Source organism: Lasiosphaeria miniovina, assembly GCF_030549165.1.
Source record: "Lasiosphaeria miniovina strain SMH2392-1A chromosome Unknown B0T26scaffold_1, whole genome shotgun sequence".
Taxonomy (NCBI): Eukaryota; Fungi; Ascomycota; class Sordariomycetes; order Sordariales; family Lasiosphaeriaceae; genus Lasiosphaeria; species Lasiosphaeria miniovina.
In genome coordinates this window covers 605,434-618,315 of record NW_026848220.1, presented here as the reverse complement: position 1 = coordinate 618,315, position 12,882 = coordinate 605,434, and the positions used below count along the sequence as shown (strand labels likewise).

Sequence of the window (12,882 nt, the reverse complement as noted above, 5' to 3'; positions counted from 1 at the left end):
GCGAGGCTATTCTGGACGTACTGCAAAATTGCGGTGCCTTTGATTTCATTCTGTGCCGCTGAGGATTGAACAGCATCGCGTTTCTCACTCAACAGGTCATCTAGGTACTAGATGCTCAACGGATTATGCTCAACGGCTTATGCTCAACGGCTCTTCAATAAAATCCCGACCGAGTAATGAATAAAGATTGTAAAAGGCAAAGCGACTAGAATTTCTCCTCTATCGGAGGCAAGGTAGCTCACACATGGTATTTCGTATATCCAGTTCGTTAATAACTCCCAGACCGCCGATTTGATTACATTTTCGGCATCAAACGCGATGCAGTGTCCACGCCAACCCGGTGGTTAGTTACGCTTCGGTCGAGTCAACATCGTACTCAATCTCCGTCCGGATGACGTACTTGGCCCCCCTGCGAACGCCCGTACCCTCGTGCAGCAACGCGCCTCTCGTGTCTCCGTGCGGGAAGATGGCGATGCCGCCCATGACGGGCCGGACGGGATAGGCGTTGAGCGTGCCGTCCCGCGGGGCCGGCAGAAAGAAGGTGGTCTCGCCGCCCTCGAACTCGTCGTTGAGGTAGATCAGAAAGGTAAACAGCGAGCTCTGCTTCCTGCACGCGGGCGAGGCGTCGTAGACGTACGTGTCGTCCGGCAGGACGCCCGAAGGCGGCCAGGCCCCGTCGATGTGGCAGCGGTACTCGGCGCCCGGCACGTAGCGATACACGCGGAAGCGCCGGTTGAGGCCCCGGGCCAGCCGGCCGTTGACCGAGGCGGGCACGAACGGCGAGATGCGCGACCACAGCGTGTCGTGAAAGGCCGTGTCGACGACCCAGTAGAAGTTGTGCGCCAACACGCTGATGTCGCCGTCCTCGCGGAGGGGCGCATCGGGGAGGAAGTTGACGCTTTCGCCGGTGGCGATGATGGCCTTGCACTCGTCGGGGGAGAGGACGTTCGTGGCCAGGCTGAGACCGGGAACGATGGGGTGCGGGCGGTGTGTTATCTCGGGGCAGGTGGACGAGAGAGGCACAGCGTTTGGGGCCGAGGTATAGAGTAACGCCGCGTGGTGATTTGGTGGCTTCCTGAGAGGGCCCGGGGTTGTCTCAATGACACGCAGAGAGGCGGAAAGCGAGTCAGGGGCCGCGGCAAAGATCGTCTTGTCAAGGACGGAGGCATATACTTGCTGTGGCGGTGTCGAGGGCCGGAGGTCCCATATTTCCTGAAGAGAGATGGGGCCCGACGAGGCTGCGGTATTCGTATCGACGGGCCCACTGGCACGGAGGACAGCATCGAGAACCGTGATGAGCTCCTTCTCCTCTGCACTGCGTTCCACGGCGGCATCGCCCAGCCGCGTAGATAGGCCGCTGATGACGTCGAGATCTCGTACCCAGCGACACAGGGCCCCGAGCTTGGGCTCCTCGCCGCGGATTCTCATCTCGGCGAGCAGGATGCGGGCGTCGGTGTACTTTCCGTCGGTCAGCGCACCGGTAATACGGCCCGTCAGGTTTGAGCCGGGGGCCGTGTTGACGCCGGTGGCGCAGGCCTGGCGGAAATCATAGACGGCGACTCGGACATCTTTGCAGGCCTTGGACTTGATCAAGCCGGGGTACTGGGCGAGCGTGGCCAGGGTTTCGACGGTGATGTCGAGGTCCTCGCCTGAAATGAGGGAGCGCAGGCTTGTCGGCTCCAGCGACGCATTGTCGCCGTCGCCATTGCCATCGACGTCGCTCTCGAGAGGCGGCGTGATGAGCTTGACCGTCTTCAGGTGCTTGTTGGGGACGTCGGCTGCCGTATTTTGCTTTCTTTTCTTGGACTTTGACTTGGCCATGGCGTTGATTGAATGTCGTTGACGTTGTCGAGGCAAGTGTGGGGGTGGGGCGGGCAGGGGCTTGAAATTTTACTGCTGGTGCGGTTGGACGCTAGCGCAGCCCCAGGGTCAAAGGCCCACTTATAGGGGCCGGTCCGCATTGGCCAATTAGGAATTGTCCTGATCTCCGACAGTTCATTCAGGTCTTGGCAGGTGTCTTTCAACAACAACAAACTTACGAACGACAACGAGCTTAAGTCGGAAGCAAAGAACACAAGCCTCCGACCGCAAGTATTATCCAGATCATTCATGCGTTTCCATTTATCTTCACCTTTATGGAACGTATATTACATCCCCAGGCTGAGCCTCTCGTTTGTGCAGCCTGGAGTCAACTTAACGAAGGCATTTCGTCGGGATTAACGACAGCCGAACGAATCCGTATCGCGGGCATTTCTCTCCAAGGCAACTGGTGCGGGCTCCGGGCGGACGAAAGGGGGCCACCATACTAATCGCAAATGCCTGCAGCTAGTCTAATCCCTGGATAATAATGGATACTCTAGCACTGTAGAGAGAGACTGGGCATTCTCGTAGATGACATTACCCTGGAAAAACCTTGACCCCGGGGTTCTTAGGAGGGATGTAGGACTCAGCCCCTTGCAGCTGTTTGTCAGCCTTGGTAACATTGTGACAGAGCATCGGTTGCGTGCCCGCGTCGGCCAATTTGTTAGTAATGCCCAGTTTGCACGAGCGGGGACCGTCAACAAACCCCATCGCGTGTGGACCCTCCTGCGACGGAGCTAAGAAATTTCCTCTGCAACCATTTTCGGTGTTACGAGCGCAAGCCGAGTTGCTTGTAAGAGTGGCCCAATCCCGGCATTCCATTTAATCAACACTTGGAAACATTCCATCTGGTTTCGTTGTACTTAAGCTGTTAGATTTTGAATTTGACAGGTCGCTGAGCTGAGCGCAGCTCACAAGCCAGCGTCAGCCATGAAGGACCTCAAGTTTGGAGAAAAGCCGGCGTCGCTCGCAGACGCCCCGACCCCGACACCACCGGGCCACAGCAGCGGCGACACCTCGGACGCCACCCACGGCACCAGCGACGCGGTGCACCGGCAGCTAACCCACGCCACCTCACCTCACCAGCCTAAAAATGACGGCCTCGACCGCACGCACACGACCGCGAGCTCGTACACGGCATCCTCACTGCCGCTCGGGCGCGAGATCGTCTTCGTCGCCGTCGTGTGCTGTGCGCAGCTGACCACGCAGGCCGGCCTCGGCCAGTCGCTGTCCATCGCGCACGTTATTGGGCGGAGCTACGGCGTGGCGCGCCCCGAGGACCTCGCGTGGTTTTTGGCCGCCTACAGCCTGACCGTCGGCACCTTCATCCTCGTCTCGGGCCGCCTGGGGGATCTGTACGGCCACAAGCGCATGCTCGTTGTGGGGTATGTGTGGTTCGGCGTGTGGTCTATTGTTACGGGGCTGGCGGTGTATTCGGATGTTGTCATGTTTGATATTTGCCGTGCGTATTCCTTTGTTTTTGGTTTGTTGGGTGGTTGATTGACTGGACGGCTCTGCTGACGGCTCTTCTGAATTCAGGAGCGCTGCAGGGCATCGGCCCCTCGATCCTGCTGCCCAACGGCCTCGCCATCCTTGGGTCGACCGTCGCATGTGGGGGATGCGGGTGGCATCTTGTCCGCACTGGAGCGCATTGATATTGTTGGTGCTTTGATTGGTATCATTTCGTTGCTCCTCATCAATGTGGCTTGGGTATGTCCTTATCTCCTCTCCCCGCTTTTTTCTTCTTTTGACTGCCTCTGACCCTTTTTCATCGACATAGAACCAAGCGCCAGTAGCCGGCTGGCAGGAGCCGTACGTGTACATCTTACTCATCATCGGCGTGCTCCTCATCTCGGCATTCTTGTACGTGGAGCTGCGAGTGGCCAAGTTTCCCCTGCTCCCGCTGGATGCGCTCGAGTCCTCCGACATCGGCTTCGTGCTGGGCTGCCTAGCCTGCGGTTGGGGCAGCTTTGGCGTCTGGTTCTACTACCTGTGGCAGTTCTACCTCGAGCTGCGCGGCGCCTCGCCCCTGCTGGCCACGGCGTGGATCTGTCCCGTCGCCGTGTCGGGCGCCATGGCCGCCGTCGCCACGGGGTTCCTGCTCAGCCGCATGGGACCGGCGTGGACAATGGTGGCGGCCATGAGCGCCTTCTTCACCGGCATCACGCTGATCGCCACCATGCCCATCGACCAAACGTACTGGGCGCAGGCGTTTGTGTGCGTCTTGGTGATTACCTGGGGAATGGATATGAGCTTTCCTGCGGCGACGGTCATTTTGAGCAACGCTGTTAGGAAAAGGCACCAGGGCGTTGCTATGAGCCTAGTCAACACCGTCGTCAACTACAGTATCTCGCTAGCCCTCGGCTTTGCCAGCACGGCCGAGGTGCAGGTGAACCCCGGGGGCACGTCAAAGGAGAGCATGTTGGCCGGCTACCGGGCTGCATTGTATGTGGGCATGGGGCTGGCAGGCACGGGTTGGCTGTTGAGTCTAGTTTACTTGCTCCCCTTTCCTTCACTGCGTTCTCGACGTAAATCTCGCTCTCCGAGGGGAGATGACCAAGCTGCTTAACTAGTGTTTGTTGGGCGTGCAGTAATTAATTAATGGACAGCGGAGTTCATTATGGGAGCTTAGATGCATTTTGTTGACAAATCAACGTTAGCAAAAAACAAACTTGGAGTTGGTAGTACAAGAACCATCCAACAAACCCTAGGCGGCTTCCTGTGCATCTTTCCCTGGGTGTAAGCGTCACCCACCAGCTCATAAAGGGATCGCTCGTCACGTGAACGTGTAGCTCCGTGGAATTCGACTCGCCGTCAGATGCTTGCATGGGCCGAGCCTGCTCGTGGCTTCAAGAATGCCTGAGATCTCGTCCGCGTTGCCGCAAAGACAGTTCATTGGCGCCTCTGCTACCGACAAGGTTATTAGCGTTGGGTACAAAGAAGGCATCGAGCCACGCCTACCTGTGACTGAGGATGATGAGAGTAGCGAGTACGTAGCTCTAAGCTATGCTTGGGGGAAGCACTATCCCCTAACTACAAAAAGAGCCTCTCTTGCAACGAGACTAGCCGGGATTCCAATCAAGGACCTTCCGAAGACATTCCGAGACGCCGTCGTCCTAGCTCGCTTCCTCGGTATCCCGTCCCTCTGGATCGACAGCCTCTGCATCGTCCAGGACGACCCGCACGACTGGGAGATCGAGTCTTCCCGGATGGCAGCCGTCTATTCTAACGCCGTGTTGACCGTGGCGGCCGACGAGGCCAAAAAAGCGAGGGAAGGGTGTTTAAAACCCCGGGTGATAGATCAGTCGAGATCGCATATACCGCCCTTATTAACGCGACACGTGGAATGGAAGGTGCCGACAATACTCTCAGGGGCTGCGTGTTCCCCGGACCCAAAGATCTCGATGTGCCACCGGACCCGAGGATGATTGTTCTGCCCAAGGTCTCGCATGCATTTACTTACTGGGGTTCTAACGAGTCGCTGCTAGACGATCGCAGCTGGTGTTTCCAGGAACGCTTCCTCAAATTAGACCTGAGGAAGACTTGCCGCGACTCTACGACAGCGACATTTCGCTGTATTTAGTTAGCTTGGATTTGTTGAAGCGCCAGCCTCCTCCGTCAGTGGATATGAGAAAAAATGAACGAATACTTCAGTGTGGAGGACGACTAAATCGAATAGAAAAACAAATAATGTTCCTGTTGAATCAAATTCTAGCACTCGGGAATTGCCCACCGGACTCGTTTGTGGCCCTTTACGGGTCTGCTGGACTGAGGGGTCGACAGGTGATTGGGCGGAGGATTATGCGTGCGAGCCTGCAATGGTGCGGAAGGTGCATTTAGGTCGTGATTCGGACGTTCATACGCGGCTAATACAGGCAGATACAGACGGCCTGTGCTTGCTTTTTTGCTCTTACCGTCTAGGTCCGCTAGTCATGTAGAACGGTCGGTTCCTCTCCGCTTCATGGCCTTCATCGCTGTTCTCAATTCCCGCGCCTAGTTTCGGATGAAGCTTCTCAACGTTACGTTTTGTGAATACCCAACGGCAAATTACGACCACAGGTATCATCTCGTCCAAGAGCCAAAATTGGAATCAAGCCTAGACATCACTCGGGACAATACAGCTCAACCCTGGAATGTTCGCTGCTGTGGTATCCATACTGAAGGAGAATAATTATAATTACGAGGTAGCAAGTAAATCGGCGCGAGGAAGATCCTTCGAAATACATTTCTAGGAGAAAGAGAGCGACTTGGGTTGTATACGAAAAGCTCCAAAAGCTACCATTTCTCTTCGAGAAAGGCTTTGAGGGCGAACGCAAACCAGGCCTTCCATACCTCATGATGTCCCCGCTGGCAAACACTCGGGGATTGGACTCTGACCATCACCTGTCTAGCTTGAACCTCACAAACACGTCTCTAGAGAGAGCACCTAAAACCATCACTCCTCCCGTGTAGATCTAGCGAAACAGTCTCGTAACCCGATCCCAAATCCCACCCTTATGACCATGAACATCCTCAACCCGCAAATCACCAGCATCACCAACACTTCCCTCATCCAGTCTCACCAACGCCGCCGCGAGCGCGCGGAACCCGTCGTCAGGCACCGCGTCTAGCGCAGCGCGGATCTGCGCCAGCGTAGCGTCCTGCAGCGGCCGCTCCGGCCCGAACCTGTTCCATATCTCGATGGCGGGGGTTTGTCCCTCATTCTTCTCGCTTTTTTCTCCGCCGGCACTGCTGCTGCCGCTGCCGTGGACGTAGGCGACGACGTAGCTGTCGCGCCAGTCGGCCCGCCGCTCGCCCGACCCGTCGCCGATCCAGCCGTCGCCCTCGTCGACCATCCAGTCCGCGAGCTGGCCCTCTTTGCCCCAGGCGAGGATCTCGATTTCTGTGCTGTTTGAGGGCGAAGGCGAGTGCTGGAGTGCTGCCATCGTGGCTGGGGTGGACAGATTGGTTGAGGCCGACAGGCTGAGCATGGTCTTCGCTGCGGCAGCGTCGTCGGACTCTGGTGCTAGGGGGGTGCCGTCGCGTGTCGTCACGCGCTGTAGAGGGCCGGTCGACTGCAACACGGTCCACTGCACGGCGAGGAACCCGAGGGTTGAGGGAGAAAAGGTGGGTGGAGGCGGGGAAATGTGACGCGGCGCGCGGAGGGTGACGATGGCCTCACGGGAAAGCATTTTGTCTTGGTGATTGATTAGTCTAATTCGTGAGGATTGGTTTCGCCAGTAAAATTGTGAATGGGATATTTAGATTAGAGGAATTGGAATGAATGGGCAGCTTCGTCGAAATATTCAATCGAGAAATGTCTGGTGTTCGTGTCGGGCTGCCTCAGCTGCATTGCGGCCAGCTGCATTGCGGCCGGCTGCATGCGCCCGGATACGGCAAGGCTCGAGGCGCAGCCATCGCGTTACTGTCCCTGTCGAACTGAACACCACCAGCTGCTCACGTCAATTTACTTTTTCCGTCGAACAGCCTCGAATTTCCTACACCGGAATCGATTCCGCGACAACAAGGCCAGCCAAGTCCCTACATAACCGCACCACACGAGAACTTGAAGCCGCCTGCAGCAGCAAACCTCCAAAAGCAAACAATTATTCAGATTTCTTCTCCATGTCACAACACATAGGCCATGAGCAAAGCGAAAAAAAAAAGTTTCCCAGTGTAGATTTGTCACCCTTAGTGCAGAGGTTATACTAGTATGATGCCCGAAGGCCCTTGTGTGCCCGAGGGCGAGGAAAAAAGGAAGGAAAGGTGAAAAAGGCGAAGGGGCGAGGTCCTTTTATAAAGATTGTGGTTGGTCCGTGCACGACTGCAAATTTCGCGGTGGGTCTCCTGTGGAGTCGTTGAATATTGAGGTATGACTGACTGCTGGTGACGGGCCGAATGCCAGCCGGGAGGTGATGGGAGGTGGGAAGAGGTGCTGTGGCTGCTGTGGCAGACAATGTGTTGTGCCACACCTAGGAAAGGCGGCCTTGTTCCTTCCTTCTTCAAACCTGTTACAACCAACTGCCCGACGGGGACTCGCTAGTGCAGCTCCATGGGAGAAATTACCATGCAGCCTGTTGGTTGATTTTTAACGCTGAAGCGCAGTTGATGGTCAGTTACGCAAAGAATGGAAACTGTAATTCACGTATTTTCTCTCGTCTAATCACTCTATGAGCGACTTCCACAGTTAGATCTATCACCGAAGTCAAATGGCCTATTCCCATTACGCACACCCGAAAATGAACACAATCTCGATTCGCATGTATTTATTATACATTTCTGCAGAGCAGCAGCGTCTTTTGGCGGACGAGCGAGGTGAAAACAGAGTCTTGTGCTGCAGACGCTTGGAAGTACAAGTTCAGCCGCGGAACCAGATCTTTCTGTGTTGTCATTCTATCCAAGTTTGGGTTAAACTCGCCACCGCCTGGTAATTTCTCACCGTTCTTTCAGTACGACACCCAATTCCCAACAAAACTCCCAATCAGTTAGGCAACCCCTCCACCGCGCCCCTCCCCCTCCACCGCACCCCTCCTCTTCTCCAGGAGATCCAACATGTCCAGCAAATACGGCACGAACGCGTGCGTCTCGACCTCGAACCCCTGGTGGTGTCCCGGGACAAGCATCTTCGGACACCCCAAAATCTTGGCCTGCTCGTCCACGGTCCGTGCAAAAAACGCGTCTCCCGTCCTGGCACCCCGCATGACGCCCACACTCGTCTTATTCTCGATCAAGCGCCACAGGTTCGGCACCCAGCCGAGCAGCACAGGGAACTCGTCCGCCCAGAACACCTCGCGGTTGCGCGGGTCCGGCGCCGCGACGGCCGGCACGCCCTCGTCGTCGTACCCGTTGAGTCTCTCGCGGAACTCGGCCGCTGCCTGTTCGAGCCCGCGCGCGTCGTAGACTTGCATGAGATGGAGGAACCACTCCAAGATTTCGGAGGAGTCGGGCAGCAGCGTGATGGTCGGCGCCTCGTGCGCGATGACGTGCTCGACCATGCCCGGGAAGTCGTGCGCGAACTGCAGCGCGAACATGCCGCCGCTGCTGCTGCCGAAGACGATGGCCTTGTTGAAGCTGAGTGCCGTGATGACGGCGCGGATGTCGCGCGCCTGCTGCGGCGGGTTGAGCCGCTTGTTGACCGCCGTCTGGCTGGCGGACATCTGCCGGCGGTCGAACGTCGCGACCGTGAACCGGTCAGATAGGGCGGCCATGAGCGGGAAAAATTGCAGCCCGTGGCCGTTGCCGCCAGGAACGAAGGTGATGAGTGGTCCGTTGCCCTGGTGCCAGCAGTGCAAGTCGCAGCCTTCGTTGTGCACGATTGCGCGGGTGAGGGTCGACGCCATGATGGGCTGTGGTTAGCGGGTGTTGTCTGGTGGTTGTCCGGTGGCTGTTGGCTTAAGGTGACGCTGAGCAGGCGATGTACAGTTGTGAAAATAGGTGTGAATAATGCGATGTTGAGCAGGCGATGGACAGTTGTGAATATAGGTGTGAATGATCATGGATTGGTCATCGGAATCCTTCGGGTGCCTGGCCTGTCACGCGAGCGAGTAGATTCAGCCGAATTCAGAACTAGGTGAGTCAACCGGCCAGGCGGCTATGCTTTCCCGGATTTCCGTCAGATTTTAGGTCAAGTGCGGGATCGAGAGGCTGGAAAGCAACTCGGTGGATGGTACACAGCTGACACATGACATTCAGACGTGGCTTCCAAGACGAGGAAAGGAGACGGCAAAAGCAGGCCTACCCGCCCCTTTACCTACCACATTTCATTTTCGTTCCTCCCTAAAAATCCTGCTGGGCCCGTTGCAGCACAGGCTGTCACGTTCGGCGCTGTCTTGTGGCTTCGGGACTTTGGCGCAGTCCGGATCCCCACTTCCTGCGCAACTCTAGACGTCACTTCCTGCGAAACTCTAGACGTCACTTCCTGCGAGACTCTAGACGTCACTTCCTGGGTCCGATACGCGCAACTGCTCTCCTCGACACTCGGCGTGACACAACGTGCACCTTCTCTCCTCACTGACCCCCAGGCAAATAAACCCAGTTACGAAAGCCATTACCGCCAGCTACAGTCTCACCAACCCTCACACGACAGCAAGCTCGCGCCAATCGACACCCAACGTCTCGTCGTCGAACCAGTACGGCCGGTCATAGCCCGACCTGAAATACGCCTTGCCGGTCCTGCGAAACACGGCTCCTTCGCCCCCCGGCAGAGACCGCCGCAACTGCTCCCGTGCCTCCCCAGTAACCTCAACTAGCAACAAGCCCTCCCCGCTCGTCTTCCTGCCGTCGAGGTACGAGCACACCTCTGCGCACCAGAACGCGACCTCCTCGCCCGCAGGCCACAGGCCGTGGTCATCAACACTGAAAGTCAGGCGCTCGTCCAAGCCGTACGAGTCGGGCCACATGGCCGGGGAGTCGGCGACGGCACGCCCCGCGCCGCCGCCGCGCAGCCCCGTGTTGGACCACACGGCGCGCGCGACGCGGCAGCGCAGCCGCAGGTAGCCCGCGGCGACCATGCCGAAGCGGCTGGCCTCGCCGCGGTGCAGCGTCGTCTCGGCGTGCAGCAGCGCCGCCGTCAGCACTACTCTGGAATCGGCGTCGCTCGGCACCACGTGCGCGTCCAGCGCTGCCCAGGACCACGACGGCGCGCGGTACTCTGCTTCCGCCCCGCCGCTGCCGGGATTTGAATTCGGCACGACCTCGCTCGGCAGCGGCTGCACGGCGACAGCCCACAGACACTGCACCAGGAGCTCCTCGCGCCACAGGCCGGCCAGGTAATCGGACACGGGGCGGGTGCGCGCGTACTCCTCGGCGACGGCAGCGACGGCAGGCAACTTGTCGGCCGCGACAGTCAGCGCACGTTGCGTGTATGCGGCGACAACACGTCCCCAGGCACGGGGGTGCTCGATTCCCGCACCGGGATCCACGCCCAAGCGGCGGCTGCCCGGGTCTTGGTGGCGCAGCAGCTGCACGGCGGCATCGTGTTCACTGGTGCCGCCTGCGTCGACCTGTGCGAGCACGCCGCTGCTGCCGCCGTCGCGGTGCGCGGCCTCGAGGCACCGGAACACGGGCTCGCGCGGGCCGTAGGCGAGAGTGCGCGTCGCGAGCTGGTTCTCCTGGAACGTCCACGCGCGCGTGTATAGGGGAAGCGGCAGCGCGTGCTGCGGCATGGGCGCGACGAGGACGTGGCCAAAGGTGCTGTCGTCGGTGCGCGCGGCGAGCAGCGACGGCCGGTGCTGCGTGCGCGGCCGCAGGAAGCCGTCGCGGCTGGTGGCGGCGGCGGCGGCGGCGAGGGTCAGCGACGCGCTGCGATAGATGTTGTGCATCTGCGCGATCTGGTCAGTCTTGTCCGGGCCGTCGTCCTGGATGATGGCCATGGCGTCGACCCACAGGTAGCGGAACCCGATGGCGTGCGTCACGGTGAGGGCATCGCGGATGGTCTGCGGCAGCGTGTGGACTGGGATGTCCTGCTCGTAGGCCGGGAGCAGCGCGCTGGTCGTTTTGGCCGGCTGGTCGCCGCCCCAGCAGTAGCTGAGGGCAATGTAGGGGGCTACTTTTGCGTCGCGAACCAGCCGGGCGCGGATTGGTGCTGCGCTGGCCTCGCTGCCGGCGTCGGCGTTGCTCGAGACTTCTATCACGCGCTTCGGCATGAACGTGGGCCGAGCAGCGCGGCAGTTGGCGTGATTGCGGTCGCAGTCCTCGAGCCAGCCGCGTATCCTCGCGAAGCTGAGCTGGGAATCAGGGGCGAGGTTTGGCGGCAGCTCGTGCCCGATGAAATCGTGGAGGACTTTCTTTCCTGCCGCGTTGCGATGTCAGCCTGGGACAACTGCCCGTGGTCTCCTTCTACAACAGCGAGCTGGGCTGCTGGGATTTTCAGCTACCTGGAGGTGTGTACACGGCAAAGCCATTCAACCTGCTGACGTGGTCGTCGACGGTAAAGGTCACGATGGGCTCGCTGGGCTGCATGATGAAGTCGACCTTGATCATGGCCTCGTCGGCAGAGCCAAAAAAGCCCGAGGCGGGGAGGTTGTCGACGTTCAGATACTTGACGAGGTCGGCAAAGAAGGTGCAGTTGTCGGCAGCGGCTGCTATTGCCTGGGCCAGAGTGAGGCCAATCTCGACGCCGCGGTGGGTTCGCCAGGTCGAACGTCCGGCCGGGCGGAAGAGCATCGAGTCGGCGACTTGTTTGCGCAGGTCGACCGTGACTTTGGCGCAGTAGTGGCAGGCATGGGGGGCAATGTCGAGGTTGTCTTTCTCGGCGAGATGGTGAAGTTGAAGATGGACTGGCGAGAAACTGCGCAACTCTCCGCTTTCATCCTCAACCGGGTCGGGCGCAGGCTTCGGCCATGGCTGCCAGCAGACCAGCCTCCCCGGCTTGGGCGTGTCGTTCTCCGAGTCCGAGTCATCGGGGTCGGGGTCGGGGTGTTCGCGGCGACGGGGCAGCCGAAAGTGGCGCCATGGCTGTGGGGGTCATGCCCCGTCAGTTACAGCAGTGAAGGGGTAGGTCTGTGTAGGGTTAATTAGTGCTGACGTAGGGTTGGTCGTCCCGAGCCCACTTTCGCAGCTCAGCTCGCCGCGCTTTGCCCCTGGTAAAGTCTCCCCTCTGTGCCATTCCCGGCTGGTCGTGTCCTTACACGCGCATTTTACGCTCCCGGTAGATTAGTTATTTCAGGGGTCGGTTTGTGGTGCCCTTCACCCTGAGATCCAGGTTGGACGAGAGTGAGACGAAGACTAACCTACTTCTCCAGGCCCAGGCCCAGGCCCAGCCTGGCCCTTGGCTCGCTGTCCACGTGCGGGGAAGACATTTTTGGGGGGCATCCAACCGGGTTTCCAGGCGGACGTGCATGTGTCTAACGCTCTGGGGCCTAGCGGCGTGGCGGGTGCCAGTGCCTGGTTGGACATTGCTCCCAGCTGCCATGGCTCCATGCAGATAGATGCATGCAGCCGAAACCGGTCCTCCTGTGACCTGCGGCCACGCAGCGACGCCAGCAAGCGGTGTAACTCGGCACATGGGGGTGTCAGGTGAAATAAAAATGACGACGGTGCCGC

At 58.9% G+C, this 12,882-nt stretch overlaps 7 protein-coding genes across 7 annotated transcripts; 3 read left to right on the top strand and 4 right to left on the bottom strand.

Annotated features, from left to right (window-relative positions):
• Nucleotides 1-348: 348 nt before the first annotated feature.
• On the bottom strand, nt 349-1,821 carry B0T26DRAFT_736131 (uncharacterized protein; the record flags this gene model as incomplete). Its single annotated transcript, XM_060443288.1, has 1 exon — nt 349-1,821. One exon carries the CDS (start codon nt 1,819-1,821, stop codon nt 349-351), a length of 1,473 nt encoding a protein of 490 aa, XP_060301946.1.
• Nucleotides 1,822-2,135: 314 nt separating this feature from the next.
• B0T26DRAFT_736130 (major facilitator superfamily domain-containing protein) lies at nt 2,136-4,429 on the top strand (the record flags this gene model as incomplete). Its single annotated transcript, XM_060443287.1, has 5 exons — nt 2,136-2,171; nt 2,947-3,322; nt 3,400-3,464; nt 3,508-3,570; nt 3,641-4,429. The coding sequence occupies 5 exons, from the start codon at nt 2,136-2,138 to the stop codon at nt 4,427-4,429; spliced, it is 1,329 nt and encodes a 442-aa protein (XP_060301945.1).
• A 382-nt stretch (nt 4,430-4,811) lies between these two features.
• B0T26DRAFT_627436 (heterokaryon incompatibility) lies at nt 4,812-5,153 on the top strand (the record flags this gene model as incomplete). Its single annotated transcript, XM_060436207.1, has 1 exon — nt 4,812-5,153. A coding segment is annotated over one exon (342 nt), but the record flags the coding sequence as incomplete, so codon positions are not given.
• Nucleotides 5,154-6,239: 1,086 nt separating this feature from the next.
• On the bottom strand, nt 6,240-7,031 carry B0T26DRAFT_669519 (uncharacterized protein; the record flags this gene model as incomplete). Its single annotated transcript, XM_060439063.1, has 2 exons — nt 6,240-6,314; nt 6,423-7,031. 2 exons carry the CDS (start codon nt 7,029-7,031, stop codon nt 6,240-6,242), a joined length of 684 nt encoding a protein of 227 aa, XP_060301943.1.
• Nucleotides 7,032-8,324: 1,293 nt separating this feature from the next.
• B0T26DRAFT_631925 (Alpha/Beta hydrolase protein) lies at nt 8,325-9,179 on the bottom strand (the record flags this gene model as incomplete). The annotated part of the gene is made up of 1 exon (XM_060436398.1): nt 8,325-9,179. One exon carries the CDS (start codon nt 9,177-9,179, stop codon nt 8,325-8,327), a length of 855 nt encoding a protein of 284 aa, XP_060301942.1.
• A 735-nt stretch (nt 9,180-9,914) lies between these two features.
• Nucleotides 9,915-11,639, bottom strand: B0T26DRAFT_631889 (heterokaryon incompatibility protein-domain-containing protein; the record flags this gene model as incomplete). Its single annotated transcript, XM_060436395.1, has 1 exon — nt 9,915-11,639. A coding segment is annotated over one exon (1,725 nt), but the record flags the coding sequence as incomplete, so codon positions are not given.
• B0T26DRAFT_4356 (uncharacterized protein) lies at nt 11,405-12,840 on the top strand. Its single transcript, XM_060435010.1, has 2 exons — nt 11,405-12,422; nt 12,582-12,840. The coding sequence occupies exon 1, from the start codon at nt 11,605-11,607 to the stop codon at nt 12,355-12,357; it is 753 nt and encodes a 250-aa protein (XP_060301940.1). The 5' UTR covers nt 11,405-11,604; the 3' UTR covers nt 12,358-12,422; nt 12,582-12,840.
• The last annotated feature ends 42 nt before the right edge of the window (nt 12,841-12,882 follow it).